This window comes from Oryctolagus cuniculus, chromosome 9 (assembly GCF_051225735.1).
Source record: "Oryctolagus cuniculus isolate XC-2025 breed Fujian yellow rabbit chromosome 9, ASM5122573v1, whole genome shotgun sequence".
In the NCBI taxonomy this organism is placed as follows: domain Eukaryota; kingdom Metazoa; phylum Chordata; class Mammalia; order Lagomorpha; family Leporidae; genus Oryctolagus; species Oryctolagus cuniculus.
Window position 1 is genome coordinate 91992414 of NC_142875.1, and position 22127 is coordinate 92014540.

Genomic DNA, 22127 nt, shown 5'->3' on the forward strand with positions numbered 1-22127 from the left:
AACTACATGACATTCTGGAAAGGGTAACACTATGAGAACAGTAAGCAGATCAGGGCTTGGCGGGAGGGAGAGAGCAGTAGGCAGAGCACAGGGGATTTGTAGGGCAGTGAAACTACAATGGTAGATGCCTGTCACTATACCTTTGTCCAAACCCAGAGAATGCACAACACCAAGAATGAACTCTCATGGAAACTATGGACTCCGGGTGATTATGATGCGTCAATGTAATTCCTCAGCTGTAACAATGCACCACTCTTCCCTAGGACATTGATGGGGGACAGGAGGAATTGCTGGGGAGGAGGCTATACATGTTGGGGAGAGTTTATGGGAATGCCGCACTTTCATTCAATTTTTGTTGTGAATCTAAAACTGCTCAAAAATATAAAGTTTTTAAATTTACTATATTTATCAATATATCAGATATGGGAAAAATACACAAGATAAATCTCATAAAAAGTTAGTTGTAAGTTTGGTTATTGTACTGTGAACAACTCCACATCTGCTCTTAACAATCATGGTTCTAAGCTTACTATCAGATATTTGAAATAATCCATCACACTACAATAGATTATTTTTTCCCTAGCAAACAGCAAATAAAACCAAGGCATGACAACTCCAAGTTTTTCTTTTTTGATAAAACTGGAAAGATCTTGTTGATAATCAAAATTATCCATATAGAATATGAGTTCTTTAAGAAATGTGTCTGATTCAGTATAGACACACACAAAAAGAGAATGATATGGCTGTGTGCATAATTTTCACAGAATATTTTATTTCTAAGATGTAACCTTTTAAGAAGTTCCTTAATTTTAGTGAACTTTGGGTTGCATGTTTCCAGCTAGAGGCTGCTATTACTTCACCAAAAAGTTAATGGAAAATAGAATTTAAAAAGACAAGTTTATTTTGTTGCAAAAATTTTTGAAATCCATGCGTAGTCTTTTCATAACACATTTTTTTTCACAAATTTTTAAAAAGATTGTATTTATTTGAAAGTCAGAAATACAGAGACAGAAGAAGGGGCAGGGGAGAGAATATCTCCCACCTGCTGGTTCACTCCCTAAATGGCTGCAATGGCCAAGACTGGGCCAGGCCCAAGTCAGGAGCCAGGAGCTTCTTATGGGGCTGCTATGTGCATGCAGCAGTCCAGGTCTTTGGGCCATCTTCCACTGCTTTCCCAGGAGCATTAGCAGGGAACTGGAACAGAAGTGGAGCAGCCAGGACTCAAACTGGAACATCTATGGAATGCCAGCCCTCAGATGGAGGCTTAACTTTCAGTGCCACACCACAGGCCCCTTTTCATGAATTTTTTGAAGTAACCTCATAAATGTACGGGGAGAAGCTTTCTCAATATTCTGTTTTGTAATCTTGGAATATGATACACAGTTGTTCTTTTTATTATTCTTTACGTTTTTCAACATATAAAACTTGTATTTCAAGAACTTATTGCACTTCCTCCATTTAAAAAAGAACTCTGTCAACTGCAAAAGAAATTAATTCATTTTCTAGTTAATTTTTTTCTACCTAATCCTTAAAGCAAAGAATTATTTTCAAAGTATTTATTTCCTGGTTTCTGAAATTCCCTGATTTAATAGACAAGTATTCCAGGTGTTATAAAATTCATATAGATCATCTCTTTTTAAAAAATCTGCCCCAACAAAACCACCAAAAGTTCAAGGTATAAATTACAGAGTTTTTAAATACTGCATTCCCAAATTAACATTCTTCCTTCTGGAAATGTATATGAACTTTCAGATTTTTAATGCAAAGAAATGCATATGCATTAGACATCATGCTTGACATATGTAGGTGTTCACTAGATATTTATGGAACTGAATTACATAAAACTTAAAACATTGATTCTGCACTAGGATTGGTATACCAGATTTAAGGATTTAAACAATCAAGTCAATGCACATACAAGTCATGAAACACTGCCTAGTAAAATTATGATCCAACCAAAATTAAATAAAATGTTGAAATAATTCTCAACACATTTCTTTCAGTTAGAATCTGTATTTAAGGTAAAACAGTAACTAGTTTTCTTCCAAATATTGGTAGACCTAATGCTACATTATTTATCATAATATTATTAGCATATTAATAACTATATTATTAACATGCAGGGTTTACAATATTCATGTATCCATCCCATTTATTTACTTATTTATTTATTTATTTTTTGGATCTTTTAAGCTGAGCAAATTAATGTGCATGATGGTGAGCAGGGACTACTCTGCCTTTGTCTCTACTTATCAACTGACTCTCTCCAGCTATCAGAGCCACAGGCTGGGGAGGGTCAGGGATTCTCAGATAACCCATCCTGCTAGAGTAAAGGTGCAAGATAAGGCACACAGTTCACACTGTGCTGACGCCACCATTCCAGGGAGGAAGTATTGTTTTCCCTCTTGTCACTGAGATACCCCCAATTTCTGCTCCTCACTTCTCAATCTGTAAGTTAGCTGTCAGTGTTTTCTTTACACCAAATCTCCTCTCTACAAGGTAATCACCTCAGCCAGAGAAACAAGATTTTGAATGAAGAATGCTGATCTTTAAATGCTCTCACTCACTTGACAAATGGCAAAATTATTTCACCTCATTACACTCTGTAATAAGCAATTTTTTCAAGTGCCTTTCTCCTTCCCTCCTCCTGCTAGGCTTGTGATCAGGCTCGAATGTACTGAAACTAAACATAAAGTTCTTCCTTTATAAAGCGTGTCTCCTACCAAATGCCCTTACAAACAGGCACACCCCACAACACCGCACTGTCATGACAGCTGCCCGATTGCCTTGACTCAACACACCACATGGCCTTTCCCTGAGGATCCTACTGAGGGCTAAGCTCAAAATCTTCTCCCTAAAAGAAACTGAGAACTAAGCTAAGGTACAGAGTTCAAGTCATATTCTCCTCAGATTTCACTAAGCAAATTCAAATGCACGCATTACTACTGTAAATGTCTAAAATAGTTGATGTATGAATATGAAAAACTGTTCTTAAGATTTGAATATTCACAGCAACACTGTTTCACCTTTACAATCATTCTCAACCCTTCAGTCTAGCATTTGATAGTAATTTGGTTTTTGTTTTGTAATGAAAAAATTCTTGGTAAAGTAACACCAAGAAACTTGATAGTAACAGAGTAACTTCAAGGAAGACTGGAAGGGCTCTTTGTGAGCACAGACTCTCCCCCACTACACGATGAGGGCTGGGAGGCAGCAGTGAACAATACAGTCCCGGAACACCTACAGCCATTCGGTAAGGACAAACCTTACACACCAGTATTACAAGTTTTTTCCCCATGAAGATTCTCTCTTTCTCTCTCTCTCTCTCCTTCTTTTTGCTACAGCAACATAATCACCATCAAATACATGAATTGCTTTATAAAAAAGAGAATCTACATGCATTCCCAAAAATACATAGTTCTAGAAAAAAGTATTACCACAATAAAAGTCTATATGCAGAACCTGTTTTCCTACTGAGAAAAGAAACTTCTCCAACATTAAGAAAAACACAAAACATTTCACAAAATTGAAATTATAACATTATTTTTAAAAATTAAATAAGTTATTAGTTGACAAGAAACAAAATCTCAACAACCAGTTTACATGGTAAGACAGTCAATACAATGCAAACTGTGAATACCATTATGAAAGTTCATTTTTCAAATTATTATTCTACATTTTATTGTGCACAAGGTACAGTCACAAGTGCATCTATGCCATAAAGCACCAGAAGGAATTATTATTCCTTACAACGAGGACAAGTGCTCAAAAATGGTGAAACAACTTGCCCAAGCTCCTGTACTTCATGACTGTTCAGCCCATGACTGTGCTGTCTCCATCCAAAGTTCATGACCTTTCTGTACCAAGCTGACCTCTAAAGAGGTTTTGTTTATGTCTTGATTTTTTAAATTTTCCTAAAAAGATCATTTCCTTATATATGCCTTTCTATCTGAGGACACCTATGTATTATGAAGAGTTCTATAATCATTAGGTATTCAAAGAAACAGAGGATGAAACAGTTTCTGTCCCAAAAGGTCTCATTATTTGGCAGGACTGGTTCACAAATCTCTGGTATTAATGGCACATTCCTCAGGCCGACCTCCCCCAGGATACACAAGATACAGTGAAAACCAGTTGAGGGTGACATGACATTTAGGATTTCTTTAGTCCTCAAGAAAGTTACTGTGCAAGGGCCATCCTCTTTTGCTCTCAATTTCACTCAGTGTAAATTCCACAATTAATGCAAAGCCTTAGGTAAATTTTTTCCTTCGGCCCCTTTCAATAGGTGACTTAGAAAAAAAAAAAAACCTGTTAAATATTATTAAGAGATAAATTAAAAAAATTAAAAGAAAAAAACACTTTTTAAATGAAATCTATTAGGTACATAATAACAAGAGCATGCCTTCTTGTGAAACAAGCACAGTATACATCCACCTCGCTGCAAGTGTAACTAGGCTTTCTATATTCCAATACTGCTATGGCCAACCTTGACAGAAAACTTGTCAAGTTGGCAATCTCTAGCTCAAAATTAACTCTGAACTTGCAAACCAAGGATGTCATGTATCTTTTAGCAATTCTTTAAAATATTCAGGAACACTTAACTACAAGTAGAAACTAAAAAGTAGCTGTGTTTCTAAATATGTGGTTTCAAATGCTCTTTAATCCACCTGGCTTAGAAGAGAAACTAAACCAGGGAGGAAAGGGGAAGTACAACAAAGTCAGGTTCAACGAATCCTGACTGGTTCAGAATCCATGACCACAGGAAAAGAGTTTAAGTGGACCTTCAGTACTTAAAACTTTCCTTGGATTTTTCATGTTCAGAACTTAATAACTCCCTTGAGAAAATAAATAGTACATATAATGTCTTTAACCTTCTATCTTCTACTATCTATGTTCTGTTCATTACCTAAATCCCCACCTGACCCTGTTCTTTCCTCATCAGATCACTGTAGTGCCCAATTACATAAATAATCATTCCTAAGTCTGTTCTTCCCAGAACATCTCTGAAGGAATACAAAACGCTCACATACACATGGCCAGATACACACCAAAACAATTCAAGACTCAGCATGAAATTCCAACAGACAGCTTCAAATATTCTTTGAAAAGGATCTACATTTTGATTCATAAAAAGAAACATCAGTTTCAACAATAACCACTTTGTAGAAAAAAATCGATTATTTCCTGGAATTAATGTAGTTATGCACAGTAACTATTGTTACAAAAGCAGCTGTCTTGTCAAAGGATTTTAGTACACAGTCTAAACTTAAATATAAAATTTGGAAAATACACATTTGAAAATTTGCACCAAAAAATCCTGAGTATTGTTATCAGACTTAATTTTAATGTAAACTAAACTTTACTAAAATATACAATAAAAATTACATCACCAAATAAATTAAACAGCATAGTCTAAACTATGCATAGATACAATGATTTCCAAATAAGTATGAGATTTAAAATCCCCCCAAAAATAAATATAAATACACATAATCACAGCCAAATCAATGTTAGCAGCACCCTGTGAACTTCATCAAAGCTTCCACTGCTAAAATGTGGTTTAAAAATTTTTAATAAAAGCATTCATTCCACTTTCCTCATTCTGGCACAAAATTATTTCATTATTTAAAATCTTACGACCAACACATTTAATCTACTAAAGTGATTTTAATGTACAAATTCTTAAAGGTACTGTTTCCAAACATAAACTGCCAAACGTTTCACTCATATAAACAAAAATATAATTTTAACACTGCCTAAATATAATTAGCTGTCATGAGAAATGCTTCAAAGGTAGAACAAGTTTCCTCCAATGAAAAGCAGACACAATTTGTTTTAGAATGTTTACTCACCACTTCTTCCAATGCAGCACTTCGCCCAAAAGAACAAGTGAGGTGTGTGAGGCAGTTAACAAAGGAGGAGAAAAGTTCATTTGGAATGGCAGTTAAGACATTTCGAGGGAACACAGTTATCAGGTTGCTGATAATGCTGGAGATCCCCACAGCTTCAGAATCTTCTATTTCAATTCTACAAGTCAAGTAATGAGTATTAAGTGGGAGTAGGAGAAAAGTTAGATTAACTCATTTTCAACATGCAACTATAGCTTATTCATTTTTAAGAGTATGTCTCTGTGTGTTAATTTCAAATTACCCATACAATTTTATATGAAAACATTAATAAACAGTGGGGGAAGAGTCACTAGTTTCTTTTTCCTCCACTATCAAACAAAAGAAAAAACTGGAGATGTTCTTTTCAGTAACAAAGGGCAAGTATACCTACCCATTGATAGTATTCAGTAATCCCTCAATGAAGTGTGCTAGATAATCAACTTGTGATCCTTCATCGGGGAAGATGGGTCCATGAAGAGAAGCTAACTGGGCAAGGCACTGCAGAGAATCTTGTGCCATATCTGAATCTTCTCTGATTTTTCGATGTACCTGTTAGAAAGAATTACTAATCCATAAAAATAAATTCTTCTTTTGTAAGGGTCACGTGTCTACCATGCCGAATGAGGTAAGAGAAAAATTCAGTGTAGCTGGTTATTTCTAGAAAACTAATTCCTGAATTAGACTAAATTCGAAAATTGCCCCTTAATCCACTTTACATCATAGGCCATGATTTTAAACATATCAAGTGATTTTTCACCAAGGGCTACCTACATTTTGAAAACTGAACTGTTTCCAGCATGTTATGACAAAGAGAGAAACAGATGCCAGCCAGTCAGACATACTGCTTCTTCTAAAAACAGCAACAACGACAGTCATCTGTATTATGCTAACTATGCCTCGCTACAGCTTCTTGCTAAAGTTAGCAGACACATTCAATTGAGAGTTTTATAGATGCTGCTTTTGAAAAAGTAAACAGTCGCTCATTTACAAAACCAATATATTGCTCGATCCCAAGACAGTCAATATACAAGCACTAATTCTGAGACTACCTACAATTTGTTGGAATTTCATTTTCCTTTACTACTTTTATTATTGCAATTAATACTAACCTCTTTAAAACAACAACTTTTAAGTGATACTTAAATCCTTTTAAAAACTTATCTTGATTTTATTTCAATGAAGTGATACTAATGTGAAACACCTGGTACACAGTGTTCTGGGTAAAGAACATGCTCCCAAAATATTGGCCCATAATTTTATAGTATCATCAACATTCTCAAATTTAAAAATCCCATTTCTGTGATCTGACCTATTTAAAACAGCTAAGGAAGACATACTGGAAAAATTATAGTGGTAATTTTTAATCTTAATCCACCCAACATTTACTGTGATGATTTTCTATTTTCCACAAGATATTAACTATTCCAGTCCTGCTCTTTCCTACATAAAGCTCTCAATTATAAATACTGCACCATTTTGAAGGTTTAGTCTCTATTTGTTTCAGGTTATATTCAGAGCAAGTGAAAAACACTACTTGAGGTTTGGATATGTCTTTTACTGACTGACCGCATTCGTCTTTAACCTCTAAACTTCTTCAGACCCTAGTAAAGAAATGTAAAATCTCTAAAAATTACGAAGCTAATGGATCTAAAGATGCTTACAATATGCTGTTTTTTTTGGTTAGCAACCATGGCCCATAGGCCAAATCTTGCTGCATGCCAGTTTTTATATGGCATGTAAGCAAAAAAAAAAAAAAAAAAAAACACAAAACAAAAAAAAAAACCACCCCACAACTTTTTCATTTAAATACAGTTGAGAAAAATCAAGATGATTTTCTGTGATCTATTATACAAAATTCACTTTTATCAAGCACCAGCAATAAAGGTTCATTGGGACACCAGCCACACTTATTTATTTCTCACCCATGGCAGCTTCTATACCGCAATGGCAACATTAAACATGACCAAATGACCTACAAAGCCTATAATATTTACTATCTGTCCACATATAGGACAAGCTTGCCAAACTCTGGTCTAGAAAACAAATGTCTTTCAAACTATATTCCAATGAATTTTGAGTTTCATATAGTAAACTCAAAGTAGAATATACAATCTGGTATATGCATATTGCCTCATTTGTGAACTTCAACACAAACTCATTCTTACCAGTTGATTATCTGAAAACCATGACTAAATTGGCCCTTACACCTTAAAACCTAATCAACATTTAAGCATGATACCCAGAGCTATGTCCTATTAACAGATACAATACAGAAACCCATCTCACAATCTTCTCTATCTAGACAGTAAGATCACTGCTTATTTCCAGTCTAGAAGTAAGGAATGCAAAGAAAGAAGACACTCACTGAAACAGTTAATGTAATAAAATAAATAACTGTCTTGGAGCCTGCCTGTACTGTTCAAGCTTCACTGACATTCTCTGAAATATGGGCCACATAAAACTCATATTGAATGTTTCAATTCTATGTAATAAAAATTCTTGCCTTTCTTCCAATGTCAGTATTTTAAGAATTCCACCATATCTGAACATGTATTACAATATAAATGTATTACAGAATCAAAACTCAATTTGCATATGGGACAGAAATATAAAAGGATGCAAAGTCTAACAGGACACTTGGTGAGGTCAATGGTGAGGCTATTCGTATTCACCAAGAATAAAGGAGAAACGAGTTAGCAAGATGACGAATTCTCTTGGAACATGTTAAATCTGAGATGTCTGGGGCCCATCCAAATTAAAACATCCAGTAAGCACTTGGATTATAAAGCCCTGGAACTGTGGATCAGTCTGTGCTGAATATAGTTTTAGGAGTCATCGGCGAAATGGTGCCTGAGGTCCTACGTGTGGAAGAGAAAGCCCAAGGAAAGTGCATACTGTCAACAAAATTAACTACGATAGGAACGCCAATATTTATGTGATGAGCCAAGAAAGAAGAGATCATTAAACGAGATCAGGAAGAATCTTGTCAAAAAGGTAGGAGGAAAACCTGATGAGAGTGTTTTTTTTTTTTTTTAAGAGAGTTTACTGAGGAGAGAAGAATTGAGAAGTTGGTGATCTTCTAAGGCACAGAATGCAACCAAAAATTTCCCTAATTTCAGATTCAGCCAGTATTTAAAAATCTCAATCCTGTGCCTCAGTATATTTTAGGTATATCTCTTCAGCTCTGGCACAAGAGTGATATCCAGAGGAAAACTACTTTAAATTAGGTAACAAACCCACATAATTGAAACTAAATTTAATAAAAGCAGAATATAAAACATTTGCTACTATCATGTTTGTGAGAAATAACAAAATAAAAATTGTTTATTAACTGCTTAAATGAAAATAACCAGCTACAACCATAAAACTGTTAAAATGACAAAGGGAAAAAGGGTTAACTTTCAAATTCAAAAGTTATTTGCATGTGGTAGTTCGCAGCTGACAGGAGCAGCTGTCTGGTTTGTCTAGACAGCTGTTCAAATCTGGTGGAGCTGTTTCCAGTACTGCCAGCAAGTTTTTCACCTTTTCAGAAACTGCAGGAGCAGGATCTACTTTCAGTCAAATGAATTATACAAAGAATTGAACTTGGATTCGTATCAAAACAATTCCTATTAGATGAGGCAGGCAACAGAATTTTGAAATTCAGTTAAAATCATGTCTTTGATCTTGACAATGTTTTTGTCATTTCTCTGATTTACAAAAGCAAGTGCAAGATGATTAAAACTCAGTTTGAACATTTCTACAGAAAACTTATTTTCTGTATACTCATGGTTAATTTTTAAATATTTTTAAATACATACCACATAAATACATTATTTTAAATGGTTATATAAAAAAGCAGTTGTAAGGTTCGTGCATAATATTTTTAGAATAACTGAAAAGGTAGGAAACTAATAGTAGAAGCTGAGATTAACCAGAACAGCTTCTTCTTCTTCTTTTTAATTGGTTTTACTTGGACTTTTGTTCAAGTCATTATATCTAATGTGTATGGTCATTCTAACTGCAAATTAATGTCTGTCTGTGTGTGTGTGTCTCTCTCTCACACACACACACACACACACACACACACACTCACACATATTCTTTTCCGGGTTTTGATTGTTCTACTGGGAAAACTCACTGGCAAATGTGGGAACTTACTGCTGACTTAATATGTAGCCAATAAAATTGCTATTCAGTAATACTAGCTTAACCCAAAGCTTTGATAAGCACAACCAGTATTAAAAAAGTACTCTAGTATTAAAGTAGTTCTCAAAGAGTGGTCTAGGGACCCCAGAGGTTCCTAAGACCCTATCAGTTGTTTGTGAAGGCAAAACCATTTTCATAATAATTGGGAGATAGTGTATGCCTCTTCTAACCTCACTAGTACATAGGTATACAGTGGACTTTCCCTGAGGCCATGCGATAGGCAATATTGCAACCAATTAAATGCAGAAGCAGGTAGGGGAACCTGGCTGTAATCTAGTAAGCCTGACAATACAGAGATCTGCAAAATGTAAAACAATGTCACTTTTGACACCAAATTATTTTGCTTTCAAAAATACAATGATTCCGTCATTAAAATGTCATTTATGTTAATATGTAATGTTTTCTTACTGTGATGCTTTAATAAATTAGTAAATAATTCTTTAAAGTTCTTAATTTGAATTCTTAGCAGGATAAATACTAAAGGCTATAAATATAAACAGAAGCTTCTTGGGATCCTCAATAATTTTTAAGAATGTAATGGGGTCATGAGATTAAAAGCTTGAGAATTCCTGCTCTGATATTAAACTCTTCATAATTATATCTTTATAAATTAGCCAGAACCTTCTAATGTAATTTCTGTTTAAGCTAACATATTCATAAGAAGAAAAGCCTTCAGGAAGAACAGCAGTTTGTCCTGTTTTACTAAAGAAAAATACGAAAGCATCTCCTCTTTTCTGTGGTCCTTGTAGCAGAGACGAAGAGTGAGACTTACTGTGAAGAAAAGTTCCATAACTCTGCTGTCCAGAAGAGTCTCCCGCCAGGACTCTGTTGGCTTCAACAGCACATTTTGTGAGGATTCAAACATAGCTATATAATGTCTGCCCAGTTATCTGGTGTCAAGGTCAACAACAATAGCATTCTTACTTTGTCTAAAGTATAAGTATACCCTAAATATAACAGGAGCCATCCAGAAAGAATGTAATGGAAACAGTTTAAGCCTCTTCACATATGCTACATAATTCATGCATGAAGCTAAGGAATATAAGGCATTAAGTGCTGAAAAAAAAAGAATGCTATAGGAATGTAAGATAACAATTTCATTGTAATTACATGTCATGCTGTAAGGATATAGAATCTTTGATAATCAGAGAGCTTAACAGTGGCAACAGAAAGAAAGACACTAATTGCAAGACCGATGCCAAAATACATAAAAAAAGAATTAATTTCTGCAGCTTTATTCCATCCATATGTAACAGCTAAAATCACACTTAAAAAATGTGAGACTCATCCAGTCCACTTGTAAAACAGCATCTTTTCAGAAGAAATAGATCACTGAGAAAACAAAGTAGAGTAATTGCATCATACTGGAAGAAAAGCTCAAAATCACAGAATCCAAACACCAAACCCAAACAAAGAAACAGTTGACATAAAACTTTGTAGATGCTCATTTTTTAAAAACCCCACAGACTAGACAGTAGTTTTTATGGTGTTCTAAATATGAACAAATTCCAAACAGAATACTAGTTTTGCCATAAATTAAGTCATCATTATATATTTAGGTGCTCACTAATACACTCTACTCTGCCATAGTAACTGAGATTTTTAAGAAATGAGAAGACTGGGGATGAAGGCAGAACAAGTTATGCCCCTTCCACTGACAATGGCATGCTCAGTTAAAATACCTCTAACTAGGCAGCACAGTCACTCCACAATTATTAATCGTTATCTCAACAACAGCTATCCACAACTACAGTATATAAAAATTTAAATAAAAATACAATTGCTATGTTTTCATTAAAGCCCAAATCACTGTTTTTTTCAGAGAAATTACTATTCACAGAGAAAACCTAAGGCCATGATAATGCTTTGGAAACTATCTTTCCCCCAGAAGCTTACTGTTTCCCCTCTTTTAAAATAATCTTATTTCTGAGAAGTGAGGATAAGAACTGTAATTTGTTTCAAGAAGACAAGTCACTTTTTGTTTCTGAAAAGTTACCCACAAAAAGTTCCGAAACTTCATTAGTTAAAATATGTGAAATTCAAATCAAATTCACTTGAACTTCACTTCTCTCTTCCTTTATCTGCCCCCTTGTGGAAGTGCAGGGAAAGAGCCAAAGTAAAAAGGAAAGGCATTGTCAAAACTTGAAATAAAGTCGTGATTTTAAAGAGAGAAAAAAAAATCTGCTCATAAAGACTAATAGTAATCAATAAAAGGGAGCTCATTTCCTAATTACATTTTTTAAGGTTTTGCAATCTGACAACATGGAACTAAATTGTTTAATTTTTTGAATATCCAAACCTAATAAGATGTTTGTATGTTAATTATTAAGAATTTTCCACCAGGAAAACAGAATTAGTACTTTATATGCTTATAAAATAGAAGTCAACACAATTTTATTGTTAAATTAGGCATGGTATGAGACAAATAGGTTCACATCAGGATACTAAACCTTTTGGTCTGTAAGCAGGCCATGTGCAGACATATCTTCCCTCGGGGTATGATGGCAGATGCTTCATATATTGCCACTGCAAAAAAAGAATTCCTCCAAGAACTCCAGACAACTCAGCACAGAGGAAGATGGATGTGGCAGGGGTGGCAACTGGCTTAGCAGTTAAGACACTGGGTACCCTATCAGAGTACAGATTCAATACCTGGCTCTGGCTCCTGACTCCAGCTTCGTACTAATACAGACACTGGGAGTGATGGATCAAGTAATTGGGCTCCTGTTAATCATGGGGAAGCTCTAGATTGAGTTCCTGGTTCCTAGGTTGGGCTATAGCCATAGCTAGGTTCCAGCTCATGTGCAACTACCGCATGCAATTTGGGGGAGTGCATCAGCTGCACTCCCCATTAGAACTTGCTGTTCTAAAAAAAAAAAAAAAAAAAAAGAGTAGCAGAGCAAAGGAACTACTATGGATGGATTTTGCTAACTTGGAAATATGGAAAAACTTATTCCAGGTGAATAAAGATGGCGCACATTCCAATGAAGACTGCCACTTATAACACAGCAAGTAGGATGGCAGGGGTTTTATTAAGTTGGAGATTGTAATTTCAAGGATTAATACATATTACAAAAGGAAACTAAAAATCAACCAAGGTTCTTATGTAATAATCTATCTTTCACTATTAAAAACATACATATCATAAATACATGTGAACATTAATTATTTCTATAAAGGGAAATGAAATGAGTTTGACAGATTGCTTTATCCAGAGATAAAATGAAATTAATTGCACAGTTCACTTAAACACTAGGTTCAAAATCCTCAAACCTCATTTTAAAAATCTTAGATTCAGTCTCTCCTGATTGTGGGCTTTTCTAAACACGTTGTCCTTAGTGCCACAATATGTACAGCCAAATTTTGTTTAAAAGGTTGATAACCAGAGGCGGCCAACAGCACAGGGAGATTTTTGAGTTTAATATCAAATACATATCGGATAATAGTTTCCCTATTAGCTATTTTGAAGTTCAATGTTTTTCAACCTGAAAGCTGGAGAGGATTTTTACCTTTGGCATGATGTCTGCCTACTATTAAAAAAGAGTACTTATAACATTCCATGTAAAGAGACTACATTTTTTCATTGAAGAGCAAATCTACAACACTGAAGATATAATATACCTTGTTTTTGTCAGCTAACCTGACAGTTTTACTAACATTTTTATATAATAAAAATGCATATATATAAAAATTTTTTTCTGGCAAGACACAAATAACATCCCATTCTACTAAAAGAGCATGTAATTAACCCCTAAAGCATTAAACATAACAACAACAACAAAAACAGTCTAATAATGAACAGGACAAGTTTTCAAGAACAGTGCTATTCTGAAGAATTCTATTTTAGCTACCAGATTGTCCTGTAAAACTACTGAAGTTGTTCCTTCTGAACAGGAGACCATGTGGGCTCTATGTGGGAGGAACCTCACTACAGACCCTATAGTATGCAGCAGTTCCAGAAAGACTGTTTTATGTATCTATATGGATTATTGTTGGATTGCTTAAAAACTAGTTAAGAGCACATCAGTGTAAGTGGAAAAGCTGTATACAGCTCTGGATCATACATGTTACATTCAAAATACTATAAGAAAGTAAATTAATTCAATTTTTAATTTGATATTCCCAAATAACTGAATATTCTGTCTGTATGTGTAAGAAATTTAAAATGCATCTCCACCCCAAACAATACTTAAACTGGAATACTTTAAAAAACAAAACAAAACAAAAAACTGTAATCACTAGAATTTAGAAATCTTACATTTCTACACTTAGGAAATATTTTTAAAAAGTATTTAGAAGTTAGTGAACTGATAATTTACTAAACAATCTTTTATTATACATATTTCATTCTCGTCAGATTTTATGAGACATAAAGTCACAACTGATTGGCATGAATTACAGAGCTCTCATTTAATCAAAATTTAAATCAATATAATTCAAGCATTTTCTTGGGCTTTATATATTTTTTAAAATAAATAATAAACTTGTGTTAACTTATATTTTTATATCAGAATAATCCATTTGTAACCCAACAAAATACAGTGCCACCAAGAACACAGGAAAATAGGGCTGTTCCCAGTCTTCTAATAACCCTGGATCTTTTAGGAAACATTTGTCATCCACGTTTAATCTTACTTTACCTTCCCATGCTTTCACCAAATTAATGAATAAGGAGTTACAATACAATGATTCTTCTTTCAAACACAGGCTCACTCACTCTTAGCAAGGCGCCAATCCTGAACTGCTAAAACCTAACCAGTTTTCTAAGCTCAACATCATCTTAATCCCCCAAAAATCAATTATAGACAGCTCCATGTAAACTGTATGCACCACCAAACAGCAAATAATTCACTCTCCGTGCCCTGCCCCTCTCCTTCAAAGATCCTTATCTAGCTCTGAAATTCTCTGCTTAGGAAAGCTCACCAGCTTCTGAGAAATCAAAGGCATATAAAAGTAGCACCTGCCTTATTCTATAACTGCATGACCAGAGACAAACACACACTAGGCCAAGAGCCAGAATGACAGAGCTTAATCGCACCCTGCTACTGACTGTCACTGGATAATCCTACTAAGTCTTCTGTCTCAAGTTTTCAAAAAACACACACTGTTATCAGCTAGTACATATATCTTAACATGAAGGGGCAAAAGGTCACTTTGGGAAATACAAGGGTCCTCAAATGTGCAACTAAGTTTTCATTCAGCTATAAACTCCTTCAGTAAGAGTATCATTTTGTGGCTGTGACTGATAGTAAAAAAAAAAATAATAATAATTGAATGAGTCACGTAATAGCTGCAAATTATCTTCAAATATGGACAATATGAAAATTTCTCCCCACCTATTCTTATTAGTTAGATCTTGTAGCAACATAAGACATTTTGCAAAGGTAGAAAACATTTTAACATCTCTAGGTTCTCATTACTTTTAACCCACTTTATCAGCCAAACAAAATTTCAGGAGTGACGGGGAGTCCAATTTTCATTAACTTCCTTCACTACTAATTTTCCTAACAACAAAAATTGTTATTTCTCTTCCTAGCACAAAACTTAAATGCCTAATCTTACAGATGCTACATGGTCTAAGAAACCAAAGTCCTTTGAAATAAAAGAGAACGTCCTTCACCCAAAGGGTTTTCCAAATGTTGTCTCCAAATAGTAAATCGGCCTCACTGGAAATCCTAACTTAATATATAAACTTTTATAATTCTTTACTATTCTCTGATCCGTTACCTCTCCCCAAGAGATTAACCTTAAAAAATTGATCAAAACCAAATCAGATCCACAAAAATAGAATACCATTAAAAGGCAGAGTGTAACCAAACTATAAAAAGAAATATTACTGAAGCTCACATACCACATACACCTGCCAAAAATGCATATTACAAAACAATATTGTCATTTATGATAGTACTGCCAAAACTCGAAAGCATTTATGGAAACTAGGTGAACTATTAGTTGAATTCTATTAGCAGTATAAACAACATTCCAGAACTGAGCCAACAGTTCTGAATTGGCTTCCTTCAATATTAAATAATAAATATTTGTTAAACATCTGTGTTCGTTGCTAATGATACAGTGGGTAAAACCATGGTCCATGCTATGATGGAGCTTCAGAGTAGGTAAACATATAAATAAGTGAATGGGTGAAAAACCACAACTGAGAAATGAGCCAAATGGGAAGAAATCATATATAATATGCATCTGAAAAGTCACAGTCAAAGCCACTTAACTGGTCTAGAGTACATAGCTGAAGTACAACTAGCAGATGACTGGGCAGTCAGAGAGAATGCATCCAGGCAGAGAACCACCGCAAAGGAAGCCAGGATAAGAAGAACCCTGGCCGGGGAATGCCGCTCACTGGAAAGGGCAAACAGGACGGCTGTGAGAGGCGGAGAGGAGAGCATCCCGCACCTCTGCACCTGACTTTAAGTGAGAGTGGTGGCAGAAAAGGATCACGAATGGGACACTTTCTTTGGATAATGGTGATTTAAAACATAATGAAAAGTAGGTGGATTTCATCTTAAAACTAATTCAACAGAACTGACATGGGGGCACGAGGGCCAGAGGAATGAACCTGTGGGGAAGGCATAGATGTTTACTGCAGTAACATCCACAAAATCCCAGGAGCTAGTGACTTCGCACCAGCCAGGCCTGAATAGGCGGGTGCTTTCATAAACAACCTTAGGCTGATGGAAAATCTACACATGATACAAATTAAAACGTGATATGTCTATAAATTATTATGTTACAGAACGTGCCCCCAAATTCAGTAAAAATTACTATTAAATAAATGAGACCAGCAAGGTTACACAATACCAGATCAACAAATAAAACCTACTTAGAATGATTTCTATACACCAGCAATGAACAATATAAAAATGAAATTTGGGGCCGGTATTGTGGTATAGCAAGTAAAGCCACCACCTGTGATGCCGGCATCCCATACAGGCACTGGTTTGTGGCCTGGATGGTCTACTTCCAATCCAGTTCTCAAATGGTTTTGTGAAAGCAGTGGAGAAAGCAGCTTGCAACCCTGCTACATATGTGGGAGACCCAGAAGAAGCTCCTGGTTTCCAGCTTCCTCCTGGACCAGCCCTAGCTGTTACGACTATCTGGAGAGTGAACCAATGGAGAGAAGATGTCTCTCTCTCTGTCTTTCCCTCTATCTCTGTAACTCTGACTTTCAAATAAATAAGTCTTTAAAGAAATCGACTTACAACTGAATTAAGAAAATACTTACAAGGGCGGTGTTGGTGACTTAACAGGTTAAGCTTCCAACTGTGGTGTTGGCGCCCAATATAGGCACTGGTTCGAGACCTGGAGCTGATCCAGCTCCCTGCTGAAGTGCCTGGGAAAGCGTCAGAGGATGGCCCACCGGCTTGGGCCTCTGCATCCACATGGAAGATCTAGAAGACGCTTCAGCCTCCTGTCTTCAGTGTATCCCAGCCCCAGACATTGTGGCCATTTGGGGATGAACTAGCAGATAGAAGATGTATCATAATCTCTCTCTCTCTCTCTCTCCCTCTCTCTGTAACTCTTTCAAATAAATAAGCAACAAATCTTTTTTTAAAAAAGGAAATATTTATGATAAATTTAATAAAACTATAAAAGTGTTGAAAGAAATTAAGATGTTAAAATGGATCAGAAAACTTAAAAAAAAAAAAATGCATGGCATTACTCCACAAATGCAATCCCTATTAAAATCTCAGCTTTCTTTCTTGTGGAAACTGATAAACCATCTGAATTCACACATATTATCATATATGGTGCAACTTCATTATTTGGCATGTACTATTCTTTTACGTGGAATTGTCTTAACCCACTTGTGGAAATTTGCTTGACTGTAAATACAAGGGCGGGTAGAAAAGATGACAAGATGACTGCTAAAGGGCACAGGCAGGATTTTTGGGAGTGATAAACATTCCCTAAAGTTAAAATGATAGAGAGGTTGCACAATTCTATGGATAGACTAACAATTGTACATTTCATGTTATGTAAATTACATCAATACTGCTTTTTTAAAAAATGAAACACCTATACTTTCCAGTGCAATATTCCATGTCATTCACACATATATTGCTTATCAATGCCAAACATATGTTTCTAAGCATGACTATCACTTATGAATAACTGTTGTTTCAAAGAAAAGCAATAAGACATAATATATCATCTACATTTTAATTGACTTATTCTAAAAATGAGCTTAAAATCTTAATCAAGGTCTTTTGTATGAAATAGCTCCAACTTTATTCTATTTTGTAAAGAAAATTGATACCTAATGAATACTATTTACCAAACTTTTTTTTTTTTTTTTTGGCAGGCAGAGTGGACAGTGAGAAAGAGAGACAGAGAGAAAGGTCTTCCTTTGCCGTTGATTCACCCTCCAGTGGCCGCCGTGCTGTGGCTGGCACACCGCGCTGATCCGAAGGCAGGAGCCAGGTGCTTCTCCTGGTCTCCCATGGGTGCAGGGCCCAAGCACTTGGGCCATCATCCACTGCACTCCCTGGCCATAGCAGAGAGCTGGCCTGGAAGAGGGGCAACCGGGACAGAATCCGGCGCCCCGACCGGGACTAGAACCCGGTGTGTCGGCACCGCAAGGCAGAGGATTAGCCTACTGAGCCACAGCGCCGGCCTAAACAGATTTTAATAATTAAGAATCTAAGATTACGGCCAGCGCCGCAGCACAATAGGCTAATCCTCCGCCTGTGGCACCAGCACCACAGGGGTTCTAGTCCTGGTCGGGGTGCCAGATTCTGGCAAATAAAAAAGCTGTCTGCACATTAATGTTTATTGCAGCTCAATTCACAATAGCTAAGACCTGGAACCAACCCAAATGCCCATCAACAGTAGACTGGATAAAGAAATTATGGGACATGTACTCTATAGAATACTATACAGCAGTCAAAAACAATGAAACCCGGTCATTTGCAACAAGATGGAGGAATCTGGAAAACATCATGCTGAGTGAATTAAGCCAGTCCCAAAGGGACAAATATCATATGTTCTCCCTGATCGGCGACAACTAACTGAGCACCAAAAAGGAAACCTGTTAAAGTGAAATGAACACTATGAGAAACGGTGACTTGATCAGCCGTTGCCCTGACTGTTGATGAACAACTTAATACGTTATCCCTCTTAGTATTTTTTTTGTTTGTTCTACTTAATACTTTTGGTTGAATACTGTAATCAATACACAGTTATTCTTAAGTGTTGAAACTTAACTGAAAAGTGATCGCTGTTAAATATAAGAGTGGGAATAAGAGAGGGAAGAGATGTGCAATTCGGGACATGCTCAAGCTGACTTATCTCTAACGGTAGATTTAGAAACATACCAGGGGATTCCAATTCAATCCCATCAAGGTGGCATGTACCAATGCCATCTCACTAGTTCAGATGATCAATTTCTGTTCACAATTGATCATAATGATAGGACTAAGAGCCAAAGGGAGCACATAAACAAAACCAGTGTCTGCAAATACTAGCTGATAGAATAAAAAAGGGAGAGAACGATCCAACATGGGAAGCAAGATACACAGCAGACCCATAGAATGGCAGATGTCCTAAACAGCACTCTGGCCTCAGAATCAGCCCTAAAGGCATTCAGATCCGGCTGAAAAGCCCATGAGAGTATTTCAGGCATGGAAAGCCAAGACACTCTGGGAAAAAAAAAAAAAAACACACACACACACACAAAACCACACACACACACACACAAAAACTAAATGAAAGATCTCTATGAGTGAGATCCCAGTGGAAAGAACAGGTCTTCAAAGAAGGAGGTACTTTTCTCTGAAGGGAGGAGAGAACTTCCACTTTGACTACGATCTTGTCTAAATATGATCAGAGTCAGCAAACTCAAAAGGCTTCCATAGCCTTGGCAACTCCTGACAAGAGCCTAGGGTGATTACTGATGCCATAAACAAGAGTGTCAATTTGTTAAGTCAACAACAGGAGTCACTGTGCACTTACTCCTCATGTAGGATCTCTGTCCTTAACGTGCTGTACATTGTGATTTAATGCTATAACTAGTACTCAAACAGTATTTTTCACTTTGTGTTTCTATGTGGGTGCAAACGGTTGAAATCTTTACATAATATATGCTAAACTGATCTTCTGTATATAAAGAGAATTGAAAATGAATCTTTATGTGAATGGAAGTGGGGAGGGAAAGGGAAAGGGGAGGGTTGTGGGTGGGAGGGAAGTTATAGGGGGGAAGCCATTGTAATCCATAAGCTGTACTTTGGAAACTTATATTCATTAAATAAAGGTTTAAAAAAAAAAAGCCTAAACAGATTTTAATAATTAAGAATTTAAGATTACGGCTGGCGCCAGGGCTCAATAGGCTAATCCTCCACCTGCGGCACCGGCACCCCAGGGGTTCTAGTTCTGGTCGGGGTGCCGGATTCTGTTCCGGTTGCTCCTCTTCCAGTCCAGCTCTCTGTTGTGGCTCGGGAGGGCAGTGGAGGATGGCCCAAGTCCTTGGGCCCTTCACCCGCATGGAAACCAAAGCACCTGGCTCCTGGCTTCGGATCTGTGCAGTGCGCCGGCCATAGCAGCCATTGGGGGGTGAACCAATGGAAAAGGAAGACATCTCTCTCTCTCTCACTGTCCACTCTGCCTGTTAAAAAAAAAAAAAAAAGGAATCTAACATTAAATATTCAAAAAGCTATACTAAGTAAGGCTTACCGCAGTCAGATCACATTTTCTATCACTTTGATTCAGCTAAACTACCAATCTAGGTGTTGATGACAACTAGACACTGCTTGGTGGGTTAGCTAGAGAACTTAGAGGTAATAATGTTCTCTTGTGTATTCCACTCCAAAGACTGTTTATCTACATACCCTCATGTAGAGGGGCTAGTCAGTACAACAGAAGTGAAGAGAAAAAGCAGACTTCTCTCTTGCGAGGATATTAATAATCCAACTTAGGCTAAGCTGTGGGACCCCACTCACTATTCATGGGGATTCATCACAGGAGATGAATTATTTATCAAATTAGAATACACATGATACTTATCTACATAAAGATAAAGATGCATAAAGATGTCTACATAAAGGTATCTACATAAAGACAATGCAGGAAGGGTGTTAGCCAGTTAAGATACCTGTCTCCTACATCAGAGTATCTCAGCTCCAGCTTGCTGCAAATGTAGAATCAGGGAGGCAGCTGTGATGGTTCAACTATCTGGGTTCCTGCCAACCACATGTGAGCCTAGATTGAGTTCCTAACTCCTGGCTTCAACCCCTGCCATCGTAGGCATTTGAAGAATGAAACAACAGATGGGAACACTCTTCGTATCTCTCAAACAAATTAAAAAATTAATTTTAAAATTTTCATTTTAGATATTAATAAGTGAACTCTCAATTACAATTTCTTGAGGATAGGATTTTCTTGTCACTCAAATACTAGATAAAAACAATCAGCAAACAGCTCTCTAAAATCTTCCTATAAGTTTCATTTTCCAAATAATGCAACTCTAAGCTTCGTAGCACAATTCAGGACTGACTTGAAAATAGTGACATTAAGTAAGAATCTATTGAACTGAAATAACCTAGACTAATTAATGGAACTGGGAACTCAAAGGACATACTTCCTTTTTCAATAAAGAGAAAGGAAGAGCTCTCATCGAGGGTTTAGGTATCCAACTACTTCAGCTATCAACTGCCACCTTCTAGAGTATATGTAAGACAGAAGCTAGAACAGTGAGCAAAGCCAGAACTCAAACCAATACACTTAGATATGGGATGGGGGTGTCACATATAGTGTCTTAAACCCTACACCAAATGCCTACCCCTAACCCCCACTCCCTTAATTTCAATGGCCCCATCACAGGAATGTCACAATAATAATAATAATAATAATAATAATAATTCTACAGATAAGGGACAGCAGATCTGGAAAGCAGGGTTTACAAACCTTAGAATAATGTATATCTGTAAAGGATCAACAGTCTAGCCATTGAGTGTGCAACTCAACAGTTTTGTATATTCACAGAATTATGCAACCAAGACCATGAAACATGAAAATCACTTCAAGATTAGCAGCTGCCTCTAC

At 36.3% G+C, this 22127-nt stretch overlaps 1 protein-coding gene and 1 long non-coding RNA gene across 6 annotated transcripts in view; one reads left to right on the forward strand and one right to left on the reverse strand.

The window, feature by feature from the left end:
- Positions 1–22127, reverse strand: part of XPO4 (exportin 4) — a 115343-nt gene that overhangs the window by 38714 nt on the left and 54502 nt on the right. For 3 of the 5 annotated variants that reach the window (XM_089304366.1, XM_089304365.1, XM_089304367.1), the window contains 3 exons: positions 10849–10961; positions 6280–6437; positions 5853–6027 (listed from right to left, as the gene is read on the reverse strand). In XM_089304366.1, the coding sequence (XP_089160492.1) occupies positions 5853–6027; positions 6280–6437; positions 10849–10961 (446 nt within the window). Of the gene's footprint in view, positions 1–5852; positions 6028–6279; positions 6438–10848; positions 10962–12526; positions 12714–17313; positions 18399–22127 lie in introns of those variants that run through there. The other 2 variants (XM_089304369.1, XM_089304368.1) reach the window with 2 other exon arrangements.
- LOC138843840 (uncharacterized) lies at positions 8524–20355 on the forward strand. Its single transcript, XR_016213384.1, has 2 exons — positions 8524–8882; positions 18394–20355. It is a non-coding gene; the product is annotated as an uncharacterized LOC138843840 (long non-coding RNA).